The 23,623-nt window shown below is 35.8% G+C and overlaps 2 protein-coding genes and 1 long non-coding RNA gene across 4 annotated transcripts; 2 read left to right on the top strand and 1 right to left on the bottom strand.

Moving 5' to 3' along the window:
• The first annotated feature begins 5,274 nt into the window (after positions 1-5,274).
• LOC146944747 (F-box protein CPR1-like) lies at positions 5,275-7,885 on the top strand. 2 transcript variants are annotated; one of them, XR_015026058.1, is made up of 2 exons: positions 5,275-6,943; positions 7,195-7,885. XR_015026058.1 is itself a non-coding variant. In XM_085743096.1 (2 exons), the coding sequence occupies exons 1-2, from the start codon at positions 5,356-5,358 to the stop codon at positions 7,232-7,234; spliced, it is 1,218 nt and encodes a 405-aa protein (XP_085599222.1). In that variant the 5' UTR covers positions 5,275-5,355; the 3' UTR covers positions 7,235-7,885. The 2 variants fall into 2 exon arrangements, 1 of the variants encoding a protein (XP_085599222.1); XM_085743096.1 differs by having other exon boundaries at positions 5,275-6,533.
• Positions 7,886-9,831: 1,946 nt separating this feature from the next.
• Positions 9,832-23,257, top strand: LOC146944745 (F-box protein CPR1-like). The gene is made up of 3 exons (XM_085743095.1): positions 9,832-10,821; positions 19,754-20,054; positions 22,819-23,257. The coding sequence occupies exons 1-3, from the start codon at positions 9,930-9,932 to the stop codon at positions 22,856-22,858; spliced, it is 1,233 nt and encodes a 410-aa protein (XP_085599221.1). The 5' UTR covers positions 9,832-9,929; the 3' UTR covers positions 22,859-23,257.
• On the bottom strand, positions 10,899-19,722 carry LOC146944746 (uncharacterized). Its single transcript, XR_015026056.1, has 3 exons — positions 19,134-19,722; positions 12,859-17,361; positions 10,899-11,086 (listed from the first exon to the last, which is right to left on the bottom strand). It is a non-coding gene; the product is annotated as an uncharacterized LOC146944746 (long non-coding RNA).
• Positions 23,258-23,623: the final 366 nt, after the last annotated feature.

The following is a 23,623-nucleotide window of genomic DNA, read 5'->3' as shown; positions in this document are numbered from 1 at the left end:
TGGACATGTATTTAGAAACGGAGGGAGTATGGAACTTGCGCTCAACAATTTCAATTCAAATTACCTCATGATGTGTGCTCTTCTAGTCACCCCCATTGCTTCTAGACCCTCCAAACTTTCCATTTTACCCCCTAAAAACAATGAGAGGGTCTGGAAGGAGTGCAAATCTGAACTCGTCTGAAAGGGCACACGTCTTATTTCAGTGCTTTTTGAAAAGAAAAAAATTTAATGGATCCCATTTCTAATTAAAATTTTAACAGGTATACCCGTAGGCACTGGCGGAGCCACATTGTGGCCAGGGGGTTCATATGAACCTCCTCAACTTTTCAAATTACACCTAATATTCTAATATTTTTTGGTCTTGAACCCCCTCAAAATTAAGTCTTGCACCATATATCAGAAGAAATCTCTCCTTTCACTTGCAAGTTGCAAGATCTCTCTCACTGAATGAGAGGATCCAAGTTGTTGACAGTGCTACAACGCAAGGCTAGTTGTCCAAAGTCTAAATCAAAGTAAAACATTTGATTTTATTATATTATAAATTGATAATAGGTTTGAATACAAACATAAAATGCGTTGGATTTTGAAATTTTCACATGCCTGAAGGGTTGTATAGGATATTTAGAACTGTATTTTCAAATTTTAATTGATAAAATATTCTATAATAGGAAAAAACAAATGAAATACATGATTTTTTTATTGAATAAATATAAATATATATTAGTATTTAAAATTTACTACGTTTGGCCTTAAATATATTATCTTTTATTTTGTCTCTAAATAGGCAAACAACTATTTTGGTTCCTGAATGTGTGTGGCACCGTCTATAAAGTTCATGAATGCACCGAAATTGCAAACACATTTTATCAAGTGTGACTTTTTTTATAGTAATTTTATGGACTAAATTGAACAACAAATAAACATATTTGAATATTACATTGACGATCTAAAAATAAATTCAAGGACAAAAACTAATAAATGAATCGTGTGTGAATGTATTTGCAATTTCGATACATCCAGATATCAATATGACACTTACGTATTCATTTAAGTATCAAATGTTTGAACTCTCAAAAGTTTGAACCCCCTAACCCGGGGTCTGGCTACGCCACTGCTCTTAGGCTAACAAAAATATTTCATATTTCTGTTTGTTCTTCAAACGATTAACTTTGTCACATCCTATTTTCTTTTTCCACATTTATTGTAATGGTCAATGGATATGGATTTTGATATTTTTCAAGTTAAATAGATTTATTTATAATGAAGAGTGTTAAATAAATATTTGAAGAATGTTCAATTATATAACATAAATAGTATTTTTTAATGGCCAATGTAACATAAATAGTTGTTAATAATGCACCATGTTTCAAATATGCACCGTAAGTAGCCATTTACAATGACACATTTTCATTGTATACTGTTCATAATGTTTAAAATATGCACCTAGATGCTTATTAGCAGTAACATAATTTTTACTGCTCCCTCCGTTTCAAAATGAATGTCGTTTTAGGTTTTTACACACATATTAAGAAATGCAATGATTAAAAGAAAGAGAATGATTATTGGTTAGTTTTAAAAGTATACTTTGGAAGTAGTTTGCAGAGTATTAATTGGAGGGTATAATTGAAAAGAAAAAATTATTATTGCATTGGAAACTGAAAGTGACATTCATTTTGAAATATTTTTTTTTGGCTAAAGCGACACTCATTTTAAAACGGAGGGAGTATAAAAGAAGTATACGCCTGAAATCCGCTCAGCACATCCAAATGAAAAGCTATATCGTGGTTTTTTTTTTTGAAGAAAACTATATCGTGGTTGTTGTTAACTCTTTAACTTTTGAGATCCGGATCATCTCCTGCTGTTTGTCTCTAGCGCTCTCTCCTGCCTTGTTCTCAGCCGTTAGATTCATCTATTGATTTAGAAAAAAAATAGTGAAAATAATAATTATTAAACAATATTTCTCTTGGTGATATCGAGCCACACTATGCCTTTGCGACGACAACGTTCGTCTCTCTTCGCGATGACAGCCTGACCTTAGAATAGGTCACTGCGGTTACCGGTGACGACGGTCTGAACTCCAGAGGCACCGATGAGTCCACTTTGTTTCTCCTATCTTTCTTTTCACTTATATTTGTGTTGAAAGCAATGATGAAAACGGAGAAATCAGTGCAAATTCTTCGTTTTATATGTTATTTTAAATTTCACCAAAAAAAAAAATTATATTAAATGCCACCAAAATTTACATGTTATATTAAATTTCCCCATCAACTCACTAAATTCATATGACAAATTCTTCGATGGCTGAATATCATTAACGAAACATAGATCTGAATTTGAGTGCTGAGGAGCGAACACCATTTGTCTTGATTGAAAATATACCAAATAGAAAATGAAGTTTTAATGATGATAAGGCGGCGTAAAATGATTTTTTAAAAGTAAACAGGTTGCACAGAAGAAGGGGGTGGGTGAAGAAGCCCTTGAAAAATTAGAGATGAATTAAGTTTCTCTCTCTCCTTATATTGTTTAGTAATTATTATTTTCGCTATTTTTTTTCCTAAATCAATAGATGAATCTAACGGCTGAGAACAAGGCAGGAGAGAGTGCTGGAAACAAACACCAGGAGATGATCCGGATCCTTAACTTTTGTGGATATTTCGACATACATTTAGTCTATTATTTTTAATGAAATAATTATTTATTTATTTATACTAAAATAATACAAGATATCATATATATATATATATATATATATATATATATATATATATATATATATATATATATATATATATATATATATATAGGGTTATGTTACAAGCCACCCTTTGGTGGTGTCTTTTATCAAGTTACACCTTAAGGTGTGATTTTCACTTTTTAGTTATAACTTTGCTAAAAGACACCTTCATAAAAGTAAGTTGGTGTCTTTTAGCAAATGTTCATAGAGTAACTTGATAAAAGACACCTTCACAAAAGGTGTCTTCTATCATAACCCATATATATATATATATATATATATATATATATATATGGTTATGTTACAAGCCACCCTTTGGTGGTGTCTTTTATCAAGTCACACCTTAAGGTGTGATTTTCACTTTTTAGTTATAACTTTGATAAAAGACACCTTCCTAAAAGTAAGTTGGTGTCTTTTCGCAAATGCTCATAGAGTAACTTGATAAAAGACACCTTCACAAAAGGTGTCTTCTATCATAACCCATATATATATATATATATATATATATATATATATATATATATATATATATATATATATATATATATATATATATTTAAGACTTTTTTATGATAAATATGTTTAATCTAGAAATCAAAGAAATCTTTAGTAGGTCCTTGATTTCTCTAATGTTTATTTCCTTTCAAACATGGATATGGTGAGTTGGCTCAAGGCGAGCCTATCTATGATCAACTCCAACACTTTTGTTGAAAGTATTGATGGTCTTGATGTAATCACAACTATTTTTGCTTCCTAAACTCGGTTACTCCCCCTATCTTCTTACCATGAAAGCACACAATATAACTTCCACCTTCATCTCTTGCTTCCCTAACTCTCAGCCAGTGACACTTGATGAAATACGAGTTTAATCAAGCTTAAAATAAAACTCCTTCAATCAAGCTTACATTATTATTAATATTCACAGTAGCTACATTGGCAATCCCGTTAGAATTGGGTTTAATAGGTTGCTTTGTCACCCTTCCAAAGTTTGGAGTTTAAGTTTCTAGAAGCTCCTTTTAGAATCTACTGAAATTCTTCAAGCTGAGCTTCACCCCATTTATCATGGGATTTTATTGGCTAAATAAAAAAGATTTACTTCATTAAGGTTTTCGTGTCTTTATTGTTTACACTCTCTAAGAAGGAAATATCAACATATATATTTTCTTCTTAGAGTTTAGACAATAAATACACGTAGATATTCTTGTTACGTTAGATGCTTTCTATAACATAATTCAAATGGTCCATCCTTTTTCTTTGTCCCACCTCTCACACCTCCCTCCTTATGAATTCCGAATTGGATTCCACTTGTGTAACATTGTGGTGAGAATGTCAGATGACATTGTCCAACCACAATGTGACATGTGACAACATCATTTTAAAATAAAACAAAAATACACGGTAAAATAGAGAGAAGAAAGCAAAAAAGTCATGTTACACATTATGGTTGGATAATATCACTTGACATTCTCGCCACAATGTCAGATAAGTGGGATCCATGATTTCCATGGTAATTTGGTTGTATAGAGCGGGGAATGAACTCTCTCAAATGTAAATCTTTCAATTTTTCTCAATTGTTACATCTCAAACATGCATTCACCATCTTCTTTTCTTTATAACTTTAAATATTTTTTTTCTCTTTCATATTTAATGGTATAGATATAACAATTGAAAAAAATAAATAGAATTTCATTTGAAAGAATCTTTTCTAAAATAAAGTGTAGTTTTTTTCTTTTCCTTTACACTCTCTCTTTAAGGTAGAGATCAATAAATCTCCACCATATTCTCTCAATTTTATTCATCAAATAAAAAAAGGAAGGAAGTTGGTCACACTCCTTCCTCACTATTTCCTGCAAATACTTACTAGGGGTTACTTACTATTTCCTACAAATACTCACGTTTTCTCAACTAACCAAAAATAGCAAAAAAGTACTATGCCGTAGAAGTTGGGCAACAGAAATTATGGTCACAATTTCCTGCCACCTTCCCTCCTTCACCTTTACACAAACACTAGGCCCTCAAAACTCTTCCCATCAACATCGTTAGAGCAACTTTAGTGCTTGTTCTACACACTGTTCTCTAAGCACAAGAACACAACAATTTTGTTCTATGCATTGGAGGAGGGTGACGTGGATGACAGCTTGGAGAACGGTTCTTGTGGGGGAACTAGTTCTTGCAGGTTCTGCGTCAGAGAAAAGAAAGCAAAGAGAGAGAAAAGAGGAAAAGAAGGGTGGGGAGTGGGGACACGCTGGGGAAAGAGAAAGGGAAATGGGTTTAAGTTTTTGAAAAATAATAAGTATTGAAATAAATAAAAATATGTGGGGCCAATTGTGGGACCTTATAATGTAAGTTAAGAAGACAAATATTGTTCTTTGCATTAGAGTAAAAATGAAAGGATGTTCTTAATACACATGTGGCACCTTTGGACCCCACTAAAATGCTTCAAGAACACAAATATGGTTCTAGCATTGGAGATGCTCTTAGTCCCAACGATGACGTGTCCCACTACGTTCCATAACCTAATCCCCAACCTCACACAACACACAACACTTTCACACTCTTCTTCATTTTCATCGCCAAACCAAACTTAACAAAAACCCAAAAATACCCCTCCGATCTGCGAGATGGCGAATATTCCCCCGGAAATATTCATCGACATACTCTCCCTTTTACCACCACACCCCCTCCTCCGATTCCGATTAACTTCAAAATCACTTAAATCCATAATCGATTCTCACACCTTCACCAACCTCCACCTCAAAAACTCCAACAACTTCTACCTCATCCTCCGTCACAACGCAAATCTCTACCAACTCGATTTTCCTAACCTAACCCCCCCAATCCCACTCAACCACCCTCTCATGTCTTACAGCAACCGCATCACTCTCTTCGGTTCATGCAACGGTCTCATCTGTATCTCTAACATCGCCGACGATATCGCTTTCTGGAACCCTAACATCCGTAAACATCGGATCATCCCTTATCTTCCTACCACTCCTCGCTCTGAATCTGATACGACTCTCTTCGCTGCTCGTGTTCATGGATTTGGTTACGATTCTTTTGCTGGAGATTATAAACTTGTTAGAATCTCTTATTTTGTTGATTTACAGAACCGTAGCTTTGATTCGCAGGTTAGAGTTTTTAGCTTGAAGATGAATTCGTGGAAAGAGCTTCCCAGTATGAATTATGCTCTTTGTTGTGCTAAAACTATGGGTGTTTTTGTTGAAAATTCGAATTTGAATGATTCGGATTCGAATAATTTGAATGACAATTCCCTTCACTGGGTTGTGACGAAGAAACTTGAACCGTTTCAACCTGATTTAATCGTTGCGTTTAATCTAACACTAGAGATTTTCAATGAAGTTCCACTTCCTGAAATAGGTGAAGTTAATAGTGAAAGTGAGAGTTTTGAAATTGATGTTGCCGTTTTGGGAGGGTGTCTAAGTATGATTGTGAATTATCAAACGACTCAAATTGATGTTTGGGTGATGAAAGAATATGGATTGAAAGATAGTTGGTGTAAATTGTTTACTTTGGTGGGACTCTTTTTTCCTACACCTTTGAAATCGTTGAGGCCTTTAGGTTATTCGAGTGATGGAAAGATGGTTTTATTGGAAATAGATCGTAAGAAGCTGTTTTGGTATGATCTCAAGAGTGAAAACGTTACTAGTGTTCCAGGAATTCCTAATATGAATGAAGCTATGATTTGTGTTGGTAGTCTTGTACAACCTTCTTTACCTGTTGATAATTGTAGGAAGGAGAATTTACACAAATTGAGATGTGAAAGTATAAGCAAGAGAAGGTACTTGTTTATCTGAGTTTTTGCTGTGTATAAGTTATATCAGTTCAATGGACCCAATGGCCCATCATATGATATATGTACTTAAACTCTATATTAAAAGGCAAATTGAATTCTTATTATAGGACAAGGAGTCTCTAATTACTTTGAAGTCTATACCTTTGTTTATGTATATGTATTTGAGCATGTGTGTGTTGAATTTCAATTGACCAAGTGTGAATGCTGAATTTTAATTGACCATGTTTGTATGCTGGATTTCAAAAGAAACAAAAAAGACAACTGTGTATGTTATGTGTTGGTTTAAGAGTTGACCTTGTGACTAGCTGAAGTCCACCCTCCTCTCCTGGGGGGGTTTATACCAAAGGATCTGCAGGATTCCTTTTCTTTAAAATTAGCTTAAAGAAAGAACCTTGGTATGAATTGAATTTTTTCATTCATTGTTTAAGATCCTCACTCTGAAATATTTATTTTGACGAGCTTAGTTTTGAATTTTGAGACTATTCCACTCTGCTGTGGTATCCGTGTGTATGTAGGGAGAAGAAAACTGTTGTTTAGAAATTTACTCACCATGAAATTACTTCAAATTTAAGTATAATTCCTTTAAAAAAATTGTTTTTATGTTATTGGTGAGCTTACTTCTATGAGTTTCACGTTTTTTTTATAGGGATGACTTCTTGTCCCAAGGATTTAAATTGACATTGTAAGGGAATGAAAGAAGAACATGGATGTGTAGCTGAATCTGGATGCTCAAGTTGTTTCGAAGTGTTGGAATTAGTCACTGTGGTTAACGGGAAGAGTTGAATTGATAAGGAATGTGGCTCTATCCATTTGTATCTCTCTTCTTGAATGGTGTGAGATCACACTTCACTCATGTAAAAATCTCACATGATGGGATCCATTCCGGGTGGAATCGTGAATGGGGATGGCCTATGGTGAAAGAAAGGCCTAAGGAAGTGCCACGAAGATCTCAAACCATAATAGAATATTGAAGATGAAGAAAAAGGAAATTGAAGATCAGATACCTGATGTACATGTCTTCTTTTCTTTCCTTTTATTTGGTGTTCAGTTGCTCTATAATTGTGAGAATCCTGCGACCCTTGTTATATGCAGTACCCAAAAAAAAGGTGGTATAGGTGTAACAAGGTGTTGGAAAATAACCTATATGTGGTTAAGTTGTAAAAAGTGTTGAAACAGTTTACAATCTGTGTCATTTTGTATGTATGAATGTTAGTCTAGCTTTATAGTCATCTGTAATAAAACTTTTACATTAGTCCAACCTTACATGTATTGTATTTTTGCTTTATAATGTGTGTGGAAACTCTTAACCAGCCTAGTTATGTATTAATTGTGTGATACATCTACATTCTCCTTAACCTCAAATTTTAGTTGCTTTTGTTTCATTATTGACCTTTTGTTTCTCAATCATACTTTTGATCATTCAAGCTTTCTCCATGCTCTTCAATATATTAATGACTATTGGAGCTCACTAGTTATGGAACTGCCACTATTAATGTTATCTAAATCACTTACGTGGACGAGCAAGAACTCTGTTTTTAGAACAAATTGATTTTGCTTGATATATCTAATTCAATAATTCAGTCGACCATCTCTTTGATGTGCTTTACTCATGTCTCTTTCAATGGAAAAAAGTCTTTGTTCTTGTTTATTTCAGGGTGGCATGTCATGTCACCCTCGCTCTTGTTGCAGTACAAAAAAAGACCCTACACCTGCACACATCCTTTATTGACGTCCAGAGTTTTAATAATGCGACTGTTGGGAAAACTATGTCTCAATTTCCTCCCCTCAGATCTCATAAATGTAAAAATCTAATATTATTGTAAAAAAAAAATCTCATTTCAGAATTTAGACCAAAGCTCCATCGTCTCGTTACTATGGTCTTTGACTGTGTGTTTGTGCATGCTTACTATTAGTTAGGTCCCTGACAATAAACACTTAATGTCACTAAGGTCCCTGACAAACCATGAATATTAACGTTGAAGTGAATGTTGTTGAGAATGATTTTCCTAATGACAATGATAGTTACCATTTTGAAGAACTAAAGAGCCCTATTAGCACCGAAGGTGATGAAAATGGAAATAGATGACAAGTTTTCCCTCCGTTTAATTCAAATGCAAAGTTTATCTGGTTCACTTAGGAATGAAATTTGAAACTTTGAATATATTCAAAGAAATAGTGAGGAACTACACTGTATACCATAAAGAGATATAAAGTGGTTGAAAAATGACAAACAAATGTGCAGAGCTATATGCAAGGATGGAGAATGCAAATCAATGATGCAAAAGGTACATACTTTTTATAGCGATGATTATTTATATGTGTGTGTGATGCTGCCACTTTGTGCCTGTAAGTCTGTCAGTGACCTTAGTGACAATAAGTGTTTACTACCAGACACCTAACTGATAGTAAGTATCCATAGTTAGAGACCTTAATGACTATTTTAGTGTTTTCTGTTTGCTTATTCTATATGCTCATGATAACTTCATTGAGGAAGATGACCCAATACTTAATGAATGAGCAACACTCCGTTGGGACAAGTTTGCACCAACATCCATCATCATGTGATTCAATTTTGGTTTTTAATGAAAGATTTGATCTTGAACAAAATAAAGAATTAGACGAGATTTAAAAATCTTGGGATTAAATTCGGGATTTAGGAATTTTATATTCAATTTGGGGATTTTTTTTTTGAAGAATTCAATTTAGGGATATTGATTTTTGGTTAAAAGAACAAAGTAACCATTTTCTACTTTCATTCTAGTCATGTAATACCTTATGCAAATTGTTAGCACAATGCATTTGTCACCTCATTGATTAACTTAAGTTTTCAACGTCAGGACTAAACTGATAACAAAAGTGCACATTCGAAGACTACTTTGTAATGAATCCTGAGTCAGTGACCTTGTGAAAATGAGGTGCGGAGTCGGAGACTAATGACCATTTACTTAAGGGTCATGTTAACTGGTGTCCCGGAACACTGATTAAGGAAACAAAAAAAGAAAGTTTTAAATTAAAAGTAATAATTCTTTAAACTTTTAATGAGTTGACTGCATAAATTTCAATGTAATACTACTGTATTTACTTCCTTAACCATTGCCCGAGTCACAGTTAACATTTCCGTTTAGTTAATAATCACCCATTTTCCAATTACTTTTCACTTACATTTTTTTCTCTCACATTCTTAGTTTCTTACCACTTACATATCTTTCCTTTCATTTTCTGTTTTGATCCAAACAAAGCATTTCCTATGGATTTATCAATGAAAGAATGGTGAGTACTGAGCAGTAACACGAGAACCCTTTGCTCTGAAAGAAAGAAAGGAGAGGGAAACGAAAAACCCTAAAAACCCTAGAATCTTCCTTCCGTCCTTTCTTCCTTCCAATGGCAGCCGACCGCCTTCCGCCGGACATACTCGCCGAGATCTTCTCCCGCTTACCAGTAAAATCACTTCTCCGATTCCGATCAACTTCAAAATCACTTAAATCCATAATCGATTCTCACAACTTCATCAACCTTCACCTCAAAAATTCCCTCAATCGATCCTTAATCCTTCGACACAAATCCAATATCTACCAAATCGAAGATGATTTCTCAAACTTCACCACTGCTGTTCCACTCAACCACCCTTTCACGCGTAACAGCACCAACATTGCTCTTATCGGTTCATGTAACGGCCTCATCGCCGTTTCCAACGCCGAAATTGCTCTCAGGCATCCTAACGCCGCCAACGAAATCGCAATCTGGAACCCTAACACCCGTAAACATCACATTATCCCTTTTCTCCCTCTTCCTATTACTCCTCGTTCTCCATCTGACATGAACTGCTCCTTATGCGTTCATGGCTTCGGTTTTGATCCTTTAACCGGCAATTACAAAATCCTCAGACTCTCTTGGTTAGTCTCTCTACAAAACCCTTTTTATGATCCACATGTTAGACTCTTCAGCTCGAAAACAAACTCCTGGAAAATAATTCCTGCTATGCCTTACGCCCTTGTCTTTGCTCAAACCATGGGGGTTTTGGTTGAGAATTCTATTCACTGGATAATGGCGAAGAAACCTGATGGGTTACATCCTTCTTTAATTGTCGCTTTTAACCTCACACTTGAAATTTTCAATGAGGTTCCACTTCCTGATGAAATAGGTGAAGAAGAGGTTAATTCCAATGAGAGTGTTCAAATTGATGTTGCTGCTTTGGGAGGCTGTCTTTGTATGACTGTGAATTATGATACTACTAAAATTGATGTTTGGGTGATGAAAGAATATGGTTCTAGGGATAGTTTGTAACACCCATACCAGACGTATCTAGAAAGTCTGGCACGTGCGTTAATATTAGTACTGGATACATTAAAATATACAACATAAAATTTTTCCCGAATGAATAATATTTACATCAAGTTACGTTCGTATAAATAATAATACAACACAACTCATCCACACATAAAATACATCCTTGATGTCCATAACGTCCTGAAGCTTTACGAACGAACCCTTGAAGTAATATCCATCCGGCTCCGAACATACATAAACATCCTGCTTATCTGAAACAAATAAGGATTGGGATGAGACATAATGTCTCAGTGAGTTCCCCTAATACCTAGGCTATAGGTGACCTTAAGGGGAAACCTACGGTCACCACGTGTCTACATTACAACCTGACGGTTGATTATACGTGTGTGGGGACTTGCATGCTTAGACGGTAGTGCATACTAGAGCCGTCATAATCATATCTTAACTTGTTATAGGTTTCTCATCTATACATGTCATGGCGGTTGAGGGAACCTAAACCGCATTGCCAAGTGTACGCTTTACGTTCAAGGCCTAAACATAAATAATGTAGCATATCATGACATGATTCTAAACCGGACGATTAGGGAACCTAAGATCGTCACTGGTATCATATTCTTTACGTGTCCTATACATATCTTGCTCTCGTCTAATAGCATTTCATGCTCTTGTCCTTGTTCTTAAACATAATCATACATGGCTCGATCTTGAGCATAAACATAACATAGTCATAATAAACATAATCGTGTCTAAGTTCATTCATGGGTTAGCGTTGAACAAACAGTTATTATCTTGATTCATTTTACGGATAGTCCCGAGTGGAGTAACCCCGAGATCAATCCCATACATGACCGATGTACGTACATCGGACTCCCTCGGTGTCGTGCGGGTCCCTTGCGGCTTAAACCGTTCCCCTTAGGTCGAGAACCTCCCGTATCCCCCTGGCGTGGATAACAAGAGACACGAGCACCTACGTCTTGTTTACTCAGTGACATGCGGGTCCCTTACGGCTTGAATCGTTCTCATAATGAGAACCCCTTGTATCCCCCTGATGTGGATATCAAGAGACATGTCACCTACACATATTAAGTCATGGTCTTGTCGTGCATATAAGTTAAACATGTACATACTTGATTGTTTACCTCGGAACCTTAATCGAACCGATTAGTGGTAAACTCTTACTTGTTCATATTCATACCTAATCATGGTGGAGAGACTAACTAGTCAATCCACGGCTTACGTACTTGCTAAATCATTCTAACTCATGTGCGAAGAGATTACACTTCGCGTCTTATCATTCTATGGATTCTTGCTATCTTTCTAGTTCTCGACTAGCTAAGCCGAGGCTCTACATACATGCCCTTCCTTAGTTCATTACTACCCCATCATATGTAAACTCTCTTGTGCCATTCTTGTTGTACATGCTAAGATTGCCATGATTAATGATGCAAGGATCAATTGACGAGATGTGCAATTTTCAAAAGTTACTAAAGACCGAAAATGCCAAAACCCGAGTCTTAAGCCATTTAGAAAATTCTATGACTTTATAAAGCCAAGTTTGTTCCAGTAGAAAAGCAAGTGAAAACAGTAAAAGAATACTCCGAAACGATCGCTACGGACCCCCACGCGACTGCCCCCAAGCACCCGAACGCAGAACAACGCGTACGTTGTCCTGTCTGGGGCGCCTGGCGCCAGGAGTAGGGCGCCTAGCGCTGGCTCCCTGTGTGTGGGCGCCTAGCGCCCTTGTACAGGCGCAGCGCTGCGATTGTTACGTTTTCGGTGTTTTCGGCTACGAGTTTTCGCCATTTTCGACCCAAAACTTGCCCAATTCGACCCTGTAATGCATCAAACTCATACAACGACATGTATAGACTTATTTAAACATATATCATGGCAATTTTAACATATAAACAACTAGGATTGGCTTGGGGTACTAAAGTTTCATAAAAACTAAACTTAACATAAATCATTATTCTTCACAAGATTAAACAACCCCAAAGGTGGGTAATCTATCTATGGAACTCACCTAGTAAATTTCTTGTAACATCCTCTAGTCCCAAGCTTCAACAACCAAAACCCTAGATGATGATCAACTTGCTTTTCTTGATTAAACCATCCAAACTTGCCATTCTTTGCCATAAAAGAACCATAACATGTTCAAGATCAAGCTTCAAACTTCATCTTCACTCAACACCAACAAACCCTTATTTCTTTGAATCCATTTCTTGAGAGGAGAGGTAGAGAAATCAAACATAATACAAGCTTCTCTTAGCTCAAAGATCATGAGGAACCATAACTTAGAAGCTTGCCAAGGAAGGGAGAAAATTTGGAAAGGTTTGGTGGAGGGATGGGAGATGGAGGCGTGAGAGGGAAGAGAGGAGGAGGAGAAGATATTTTCTCAACCTAAGAGAGAGAAGAGAATAAGAATTATGAAATAATTCTTGCCCCAAAATCAAATAAATATCTTCTGGCGTGCAATTACCTTTTTACCCTTGCCTCAACGTGCTAGAACAACGACTCTGGTACTTTCCCGTGTTATGCTGACATGTTATAAAATATTTTCCATTAACTAACTTTTCCATGAATTTAAGTCCTCTGATATATTTAACAGGTGAAATTTCCTTTAGCAGACGAGCGGGATGTTACAATCTACCCCCCTTAAAGAAATTTCGTCCTCGAAATTTAGAGATCGACTACCAATCATCTTGACAAACTTACTATCTTTGGTCCGAGCCATACATTTCGATTCATACATACTCAAAGGATTCATCGTATCGTGTCCTCATCTTGTTTCTTAACCCTCAGGTTACTGAACTTAGCCTTCTTGATCTTAATATCATTCAATCTTAGAGTTTTCTTAGTATATCATGACTTGGAAGTTACCTTGCTACACATAAACTTATTGTCTCAGACTTGTAACTTACCCACTTAACATAAACCATTCATAAAGGCATCTTATCATAAACATGAACACTCAGGATTTGCCTTTTTAACTGGAATCCTATCGGATACCAGGTTTGCCCTGCAGTGCTTACTTGCAGCATAAAACATTTTTCATACACATACATAGTTAAAACACGACTTTCCTTATTATACCTTGAGACATGTGCCTCTTTCTGACATTACTTTTCTTGACGATTCTACGAATATCTTATCTCTTTTCAGAGTCTTAAGAAATCTTTCGATCTCATTACCATTCTTACTACACCCAAACCCATAGATGACTCATATAACTTGTCAGGGAGAGGTGAAATTAAATACATTGATACATACGTCATTCATCAACCCATCTTATAGCTTGCATGCTCTTAAAACTTCCGTCTTAGACCTCTTGCACTGAATTCTCTTAACATATAATTGTACGCCTCCTGAGAATTTTCGATAAACTTTGTTGTTTACTTCAACACATATTACTCTCCATAATCATCGCATACTTTCAAATGTTGCTTCTTGTTAAATAATAACGATACTCGTTCTAACATATTACTTTGAAAAGTTTTCTAAACATGAGTATTTGGATCTTTGGAACGATTAGAGACATAATCTTTTAAAAGAATTTTGTGAAAAATTGTCATGTTTAAATAATTTCGTTTCCAAGTCCCTCAATACCCATTTTAAATTTAAGAGTTCTTAAATCATAGTTCGAAATCTTCATAGCAAGTATCGTGATCGTTTAACAAGTCTGACATAAGAGAGTATGCACTTAATCGTGCATATCTCATGATTTATATCTTCATCCAGAATAAAATTCTTGATCTTTAAAGTAACTTCTTTCTTATTCTTTCTTGACTTACATACATATCTTGGAGACTTACATAATTGCATAACATAAATCATATAGGATCCTTGACCCTCATAACATTATCTCTTTTCCTCGTTCTAAGAACAATAAACTTGAACCTTCAACACATCATATCCGGTTACGATCACATATTGTTACCTTATCCTGCATAACACTTCTTCTTTTAATACCAGCTTCACAATTGATAGCTCAATTATTACTCTAAGTCACAAAAAGGAACCTCTCGACTCTTTCATGTATTTCTCTTGTCATAGCACATAATTTTACATGCATCTTTTTTTATTATAGCACATATTCTTCATTTGTTGTGTATCTAGCCTTTCTTATCATACTGAGATCAAGACACATCCACATATCTTTAACCTTTTCATAACTGATTCTATAAGTCTCCTTTCTTACTTAACATTTCGAGAACTTCTCGCTTGTCCCATAATGCTCTAACGAAGGCTCTTACTATCTCATTCCATGTTCCATGATTACTGTTAACACTATGCCAATTAACTTTCGTTGCACCACTCTGATTCCCACCAGTTGGCCTTAACCAATACTATAATCCATTAAGACAACTGAAACTTCACATATGAGCATCATCTTCTTAAACTCTTCCTCAAAACATTTCATGTGGCGAACCTTGCCATAAACATGCACCTCACAATACCTTGCAAGATTGGATCTTGCGATAGATTTGTCGAATTACCATATTAATTTACTTGGGAATAGATCTTACTTTCTCACTAGTTGAGTTCACCTCATAACATACACTTGTCATACATAAACTTGTTTCTGAGAAATCTTGAATTCCCATAGTAGACTTATCATAAATTCATACATATTTTTCCTGATCATACTTCATTGTATTCTTGTATTCTCGTATACTATGTTTTGCGTAATCAACGGATGCTTGCTCGTTAATTTCTTTCTTTAAGAAAACATTATAATACAACACACGGGTCATTGGCGTTGACAATTTCTCTTTATATAAAAACGTAATAAATTTGGCCCCAGTCGTTACTCTAAAATCACGGAATAAGTTGACAACACAACTGTGTCATCTAACTTTAGTTCCCGTGAGTTTAGCCCACTCTACGTGAGTCGTAACAACCGGTACCTACAAAATTCCATTTTAAAATCTATAAACATCAACTCCAATCACCCATATGTGTCTACCTTTCTAAAATCTTGTAAACTTTTGAATTCAACATTTAACGGGCTTTAGCAATTCAATTAAGCAAAACATAGATCCGGGGGTACTCATGACTTCATAAAACCTGAAAATCTTGTGACATTCGTATAATTCTCTACCACTTTACTTTCCATCTCATGCCTTTGCATCCACTTAATCCGTTCCATAAATCGAAACCTTAAAACTCTTGACCCAGGCTCTTTGCCAGCTCTTACCACGTTAACTACTAATGTTACCTTGAACCGGATTGATTCCGTTAATAGTTGTCCATGCATTTTCTTCCTTAAAAATCATAGGGTGTATGATGTGCATTCGATACTTGATGTTATAGAGAGTGCATGTTACATAAAAGATTGTGAAAACAACCCCCAATAGCTACTAAAGCCCTAGAGACGAAATGACAGTTTTTGGAAAAACTGAAAATTTTCGCTCCAGTTTCGCTATTAGCGGAACCCTCTGGAGTAATTTCGCTATTAGCGAAATTTTCTCTATTGGCGTAATTTTCTAAAAATTAATTTTCCAGAAAACATACTTTGCATAGAAAATCTCATTTTCTCAAGTAATCTAGTGCACATCATTCATTCCAAACATCTTAAAACAATTTTATAACCTTTGCATGGCAAGCATTAACATCAATCGATTCAATTCACGGCACCTTAGAAACTAATGTCTTATTCATCATATTACTTGACATAAAAATTCCACATAAGACTTCAACTTCATCCAACATACATGTACTTAACTTCATTCACTACGAACGGCTTAACTTATTTCTCTGCTAATTCATTCACTGTTAGAATCTTATTCCCGCTGAACATACAAATCTTTATCTTCCGTCCTCATATCTCAATCCCTGAGAGCTTATTAACTCCATCAACACATATCGACTTATCCTTAACTTGTAGTCTTGTACTTACGTTCCAGAATATATATATATCCAACTTCTTCACTTACGGATACTTGAAGTATTACTAACATCATAGTCAAATTTGTCGGAACGTTCTTTCTTAACATATCTTACATTCCCGGAGGATTCACACTTCTACTTGATTAGTTCACCGGCCACCTTTTGGCACGATCAAACTTCTTCATCACATACTTCGTTCTTCCTGGGTCCTATTCAGCTCTCAGGCATCTGCTCTAATCATCGAATGTTAAATTGAGTTGATCAGGCTCAACTAACAACAACAATTAGAACTTTTACCCGGAACCCAATGGTCCCACTACCTTAGTTGTAATTTAATGACCCAAGGCACGGTCTGAATCGACCTGCTCTGATACCAATTGTAACACCCATACCAGACGTATCTAGAAAGTCTGGCACGTGCGTTAATATTAGTACTGGATACATTAAAATATACAACATAAAATTTTTCCCGAATGAATAATATTTACATCAAGTTACGTTCGTATAAATAATAATACAACACAACTCATCCACACATAAAATACATCCTTGATGTCCATAACGTCCTGAAGCTTTACGAACGAACCCTTGAAGTAATATCCATCCGGCTCCGAACATACATAAACATCCTGCTTATCTGAAACAAATAAGGATTGGGATGAGACATAATGTCTCAGTGAGTTCCCCTAATACCTAGGCTATAGGTGACCTTAAGGGGAAACCTACGGTCACCACGTGTCTACATTACAACCTGACGGTTGATTATACGTGTGTGGGGACTTGCATGCTTAGACGGTAGTGCATACTAGAGCCGTCATAATCATATCTTAACTTGTTATAGGTTTCTCATCTATACATGTCATGGCGGTTGAGGGAACCTAAACCGCATTGCCAAGTGTACGCTTTACGTTCAAGGCCTAAACATAAATAATGTAGCATATCATGACATGATTCTAAACCGGACGATTAGGGAACCTAAGATCGTCACTGGTATCATATTCTTTACGTGTCCTATACATATCTTGCTCTCGTCTAATAGCATTTCATGCTCTTGTCCTTGTTCTTAAACATAATCATACATGGCTCGATCTTGAGCATAAACATAACATAGTCATAATAAACATAATCGTGTCTAAGTTCATTCATGGGTTAGCGTTGAACAAACAGTTATTATCTTGATTCATTTTACGGATAGTCCCGAGTGGAGTAACCCCGAGATCAATCCCATACATGACCGATGTACGTACATCGGACTCCCTCGGTGTCGTGCGGGTCCCTTGCGGCTTAAACCGTTCCCCTTAGGTCGAGAACCTCCCGTATCCCCCTGGCGTGGATAACAAGAGACACGAGCACCTACGTCTTGTTTACTCAGTGACATGCGGGTCCCTTACGGCTTGAATCGTTCTCATAATGAGAACCCCTTGTATCCCCCTGATGTGGATATCAAGAGACATGTCACCTACACATATTAAGTCATGGTCTTGTCGTGCATATAAGTTAAACATGTACATACTTGATTGTTTACCTCGGAACCTTAATCGAACCGATTAGTGGTAAACTCTTACTTGTTCATATTCATACCTAATCATGGTGGAGAGACTAACTAGTCAATCCACGGCTTACGTACTTGCTAAATCATTCTAACTCATGTGCGAAGAGATTACACTTCGCGTCTTATCATTCTATGGATTCTTGCTATCTTTCTAGTTCTCGACTAGCTAAGCCGAGGCTCTACATACATGCCCTTCCTTAGTTCATTACTACCCCATCATATGTAAACTCTCTTGTGCCATTCTTGTTGTACATGCTAAGATTGCCATGATTAATGATGCAAGGATCAATTGACGAGATGTGCAATTTTCAAAAGTTACTAAAGACCGAAAATGCCAAAACCCGAGTCTTAAGCCATTTAGAAAATTCTATGACTTTATAAAGCCAAGTTTGTTCCAGTAGAAAAGCAAGTGAAAACAGTAAAAGAATACTCCGAAACGATCGCTACGGACCCCCACGCGACTGCCCCCAAGCACCCGAACGCAGAACAACGCGTACGTTGTCCTGTCTGGGGCGCCTGGCGCCAGGAGTAGGGCGCCTAGCGCTGGCTCCCTGTGTGTGGGCGCCTAGCGCCCTTGTACAGGCGCAGCGCTGCGATTGTTACGTTTTCGGTGTTTTCGGCTACGAGTTTTCGCCATTTTCGACCCAAAACTTGCCCAATTCGACCCTGTAATGCATCAAACTCATACAACGACATGTATAGACTTATTTAAACATATATCATGGCAATTTTAACATATAAACAACTAGGATTGGCTTGGGGTACTAAAGTTTCATAAAAACTAAACTTAACATAAATCATTATTCTTCACAAGATTAAACAACCCCAAAGGTGGGTAATCTATCTATGGAACTCACCTAGTAAATTTCTTGTAACATCCTCTAGTCCCAAGCTTCAACAACCAAAACCCTAGATGATGATCAACTTGCTTTTCTTGATTAAACCATCCAAACTTGCCATTCTTTGCCATAAAAGAACCATAACATGTTCAAGATCAAGCTTCAAACTTCATCTTCACTCAACACCAACAAACCCTTATTTCTTTGAATCCATTTCTTGAGAGGAGAGGTAGAGAAATCAAACATAATACAAGCTTCTCTTAGCTCAAAGATCATGAGGAACCATAACTTAGAAGCTTGCCAAGGAAGGGAGAAAATTTGGAAAGGTTTGGTGGAGGGATGGGAGATGGAGGCGTGAGAGGGAAGAGAGGAGGAGGAGAAGATATTTTCTCAACCTAAGAGAGAGAAGAGAATAAGAATTATGAAATAATTCTTGCCCCAAAATCAAATAAATATCTTCTGGCGTGCAATTACCTTTTTACCCTTGCCTCAACGTGCTAGAACAACGACTCTGGTACTTTCCCGTGTTATGCTGACATGTTATAAAATATTTTCCATTAACTAACTTTTCCATGAATTTAAGTCCTCTGATATATTTAACAGGTGAAATTTCCTTTAGCAGACGAGCGGGATGTTACATAGTTGGTGTAAACTTTTTACTTTGGTCAAATCGTGTTTCACTTCACATTTGAAATCATCGAGTCCTTTAGGTTATTCTAGTGATGGAAGTAAGGTTCTGATTGAAGGAATTGAGGTATTGTCGGAGGTATATTATAAGAAGCTGTTTTGGTATGATTTGAAGAGTGAACAAGTTAGTTATGTTGATGGAATTCATGATTTCGATGGAGCTAAGATTTGTGTTGGAAGTCTTGTGCCCCCTTCCTTCCCTGTTGATAATTCTAGGAAGAAGGAGAATCATACAAGCAAGAGCAAGAAAAGGTACTTACTGATTATCCGAGTTTTTTGAGTTTTTGCTATGTATTAGTTAATATCAGTTCAATGGACCCATCGTATGTTTAATGTAGTTAAACTCTGTGCTAAAAGTCAAATTGAATTCTTATTATAGGAAAAGGATTCTATAATTACTTTGAATTCTCTACCTTTGTTTAAGTATGCGTGACAAAAAATTGAGTCTTATTATAGGAAAAGGATTCTCAAATTGAGTTTTTTGCTTTGTTAATTGCGTGTCTTGTGGATTCCAAAGGAAACAAAAAATTGACAATGATGTATGCTATGTGTGAAAGAATGAATTTGCTAAGTGTGAATTTTGGTATGAATTGACAACAATGTATGCAATGTGACAGCAAATTCTTCTCTTTGCATCATGTCATTTCATGTACTTGCCTCATCCTAATGGCAAAATGACTTTTATTATTGTTATTTCTTTTGCTAAGTGTGTTTACCAAAACCTTTTATTCTTGTGTATCTTGCACCTATTTTTTCTTGATGATATTAAATTGCCTCATTGACAAATGATTTGATAGATTGACAGTGGCATTATATGCATATTTGGATACTAGTATACCTTTATGTTTTGAATTTCATTTTGTTATTTTTGGGCGAGACTTAAAACGATCCTAACTGTTTTATAGACTAATATCCATCAAGTTGTTGCCTTAACAAATCATTTGATAGCCATCAATCCATCTTATGGCAGCTTGTTTATGCCCTGTCAAGTGAAATTGAACCTTGTTTATTTGTGTTTGGCTACTAGTTCTACATTCTTGCTGTTGGATTCATCTTGAAAATAGGTTTGCATGCTTGTTCAAATGGAGTGACTTGAGTTATGAATGTCAAAGCTAATTTTGGTATATGACATCATACAACAATGAAGCGGAATATACTTATTTTGTGTGTTTAAGGGTGCAGAATTTCTTGAATCAACATGAGGTCTACTTTTTGGGCAAATTACTCTGACCTCCCCTAATGTTTTCTTAAACAACACATACACCCCTTCTATTTCTCAAAAAACACTTACCTCCCCTGCAATTTAATGCCGTTAAGTTTATAAACTCCTTCCACCAATGGCACAACCATTGCAATATTCACTTGACCAACTACTTCACCGCACAATGTGCGCTTTTCTTCCTTTTCAACTTCCCCTCTAAAGTATCCCCCCCAATGTACCCAGTTTGCTGTTAATGTTTTTTCTTGTTTCTGAGATCCTGCTTGTTAATGTACCCAGTTTGCTCTCCTCTTGTTAATGGTTTTGATATGGAGTGAAGCAACGTTGTTGAAGTTTTAAAGGGTCGAGCTTGTTATTTTGAGCTATGATTAATGTTGTAGTATTATGAATTCATTTTCAATATATCCAATCCAAAATATAAGAAATTAGTTATTATTGATAATTGGGAACAGAGGGATTGTGTTAATTTTCTTTTTCTTTTTTACTTGGAGCTGTAAAATAAAATGGGTATATCCTGTATCAGTTTATCACATAACTTTCTTTTTTGGCTTTTTCAAGAAAAACACAGTGTAGAAGAAGGATATAGAAAATGTAAAGGGGGTAGAGGTTTGTAAGGGTAAACCCTTATCCAATTCTATGGAGAAACCAAATCTATTTGTATGTGTTTGTTGTAGAAGGACTTTGATTTACTCAAACTCTGTTAAGAAGGCAGTGACAACTTTAATTTAAAAGGGAGGTGTGTGTCAGTTAAAGAAATCAGTAAGGGAGGTCAATGTTCATTTTTAAACTAGAAGGGGTATTTGTGTTATTTAAGGATACCTCGAGGGAGGTGAGTGTAATTTTCCCACACTTTTTTGAAGCTTACCTCGAAGGGAAGGTGGAAGAAAGGTAATATAAGTCTAAGAATGATCTATAAAAGCTAACCTACATTCATCACAGCTTAGGAGCACAAAACAAGTGAACTAACTATTGTTTACAACCCACTTGGGTTGGCCTGGTGGTATTGGCTTGGGTCTTGGGAGTGTGCTCCTCCGCAAGGTCTCAGGTTCGATTCTCTCCGGTGCCAATTTGGGCGGGCTATTTAGCTTCTTCAAAAAAAAAATCTACTATTGTTTACACAAATTCTTGCAATGGTGTTTGCTGTTGCGCACAGAATTGTTAATGGCTTTGGTTAGGAAGTTTACTCCAAAATCCAAATGCTTGTTAAAATGCGCAAGTTTGTAGGATTTAATATCGTTTTGTGCACTAAGTGGTTGCACCTGAAGCTTGAAATGAGTAACGTTTTCTTGAAAGTTTAATGATATTTCTCTGCATTTATGTTTGGAAGTCAACGTTTCTTCATAATCTAAGTCTGTAAATGAACGTTGTGACTTGAAAACAAGGAATGAGGGCTTCAATTACTGAATATGTACTTAAGTGTTGTAGATACTGTTTAGAAGTAAATAGAGGCTAAACTAGTTGTACTAGAGTGCAAGGGTGCGCACAGAATATTCAGAATATGTACCTAAGGGAAGAATTTGCTGACAGAAAGAATTTTGGTATGAATTTTTTTTTTTTTTCATTCATTGTTTGAGATTTTGACTCCTAAATAATTATTTTGACTAGCTTATTTCTGAATGTTGAGACTATTCCACCCTGCCGTGTTATGTAAAGAGAAGAAAAAAGTTGTTGAGAAATTGGCCTACCATGAAATTACTCTTAAGCTTTTGCATAGTTCACTTCAAAAGCATGGTTTTTATAGACTATTTTTGTGATATTGTTGAACTTACTTTGATGAGATTCATTTTTTTTCTACAGGGACGACTTCTTGTCCGGAGGATTTAAATTGAGATTGTAAGGGTTGGAAGGAAGGCCATGTGATGTGCAGCAGCTGAAATAGAATACTCAAGTTGTTTCTTGTAATGGAATTAGTCTGCTTGGTTTGCAAGAGTTTTAATGGATAATGAATGGAGCTGCACTCATTTTGAATTGTATGTCTGAGATCACACTTATTCCTCTTGTTTGGGGTGTGAAGAATTTGATGATGAATCATCTCCCTCTGGCCTTTCTAAAAGGATCGTCTGCCTTTATTTTTTACTTCTAGTACTATTGAGAAAATATGGAATAGTCCATATTTCCCTTTATTATATTTGTAATTGAAACTCTCTACTTGCTACTTAACTCTCTACATGCTACTTCTGCAATTAAATTCTCTACTTGGTATCTCACTCAATTTATCATTTCCATTATCTCTAAATTCTAAACTTTTACAACATGCTTATGAAATTGAAATTATCAATTTGTTGATTTCGAAATTATTATCAAATTAGAATTATAAAACCTCTTTTACTAACCATATGATCACGTTCGGCATGTTACAGATGCAGAGTTTATTACATCCTTGGATACAAATATGATTTCTGAATTATTCCTCTACATTTTAGTTCTTTTAAATCACCTGAGCTAACAAATATAACGATTGTTTGGTGGTGTTTATGAAATTTCAATTTAGGGATTATTCTTATTGTAATTTGGTGATAGTTCATTTTGTTATTTAACAAAACCATAATGTCGATGCCATGGTGTAAAAGCTACTGTTGTGACTACTTAGATTATAACAATT

Source organism: Medicago sativa, chromosome 2, assembly GCF_051527215.1.
Source record: "Medicago sativa cultivar Bolivia chromosome 2, Bolivia_mono, whole genome shotgun sequence".
NCBI lineage: Eukaryota > Viridiplantae > Streptophyta > Magnoliopsida > Fabales > Fabaceae > Medicago > Medicago sativa.
This window is presented reverse-complemented; position numbering and strand designations above follow the sequence as displayed.

Coding starts and splice junctions, on each gene's coding strand:
- LOC146944747 (XM_085743096.1), top strand. CDS start 5,356: ATGGCGAATATTCCCCCGGAAATATTCATCGACATACTCTCCCTTTTA. Junction 6,534..7,194: donor GAAAGTATAAGCAAGAGAAG/GTACTTGTTTAT, acceptor TTTTTTTTATAG/GGATGACTTCTTGTCCCAAG.
- LOC146944745 (XM_085743095.1), top strand. CDS start 9,930: ATGGCAGCCGACCGCCTTCCGCCGGACATACTCGCCGAGATCTTCTCC. Junction 10,822..19,753: donor GAAAGAATATGGTTCTAGGG/ATAGTTTGTAAC, acceptor GCGGGATGTTAC/ATAGTTGGTGTAAACTTTTT. Junction 20,055..22,818: donor ACAAGCAAGAGCAAGAAAAG/GTACTTACTGAT, acceptor TTTTTTCTACAG/GGACGACTTCTTGTCCGGAG.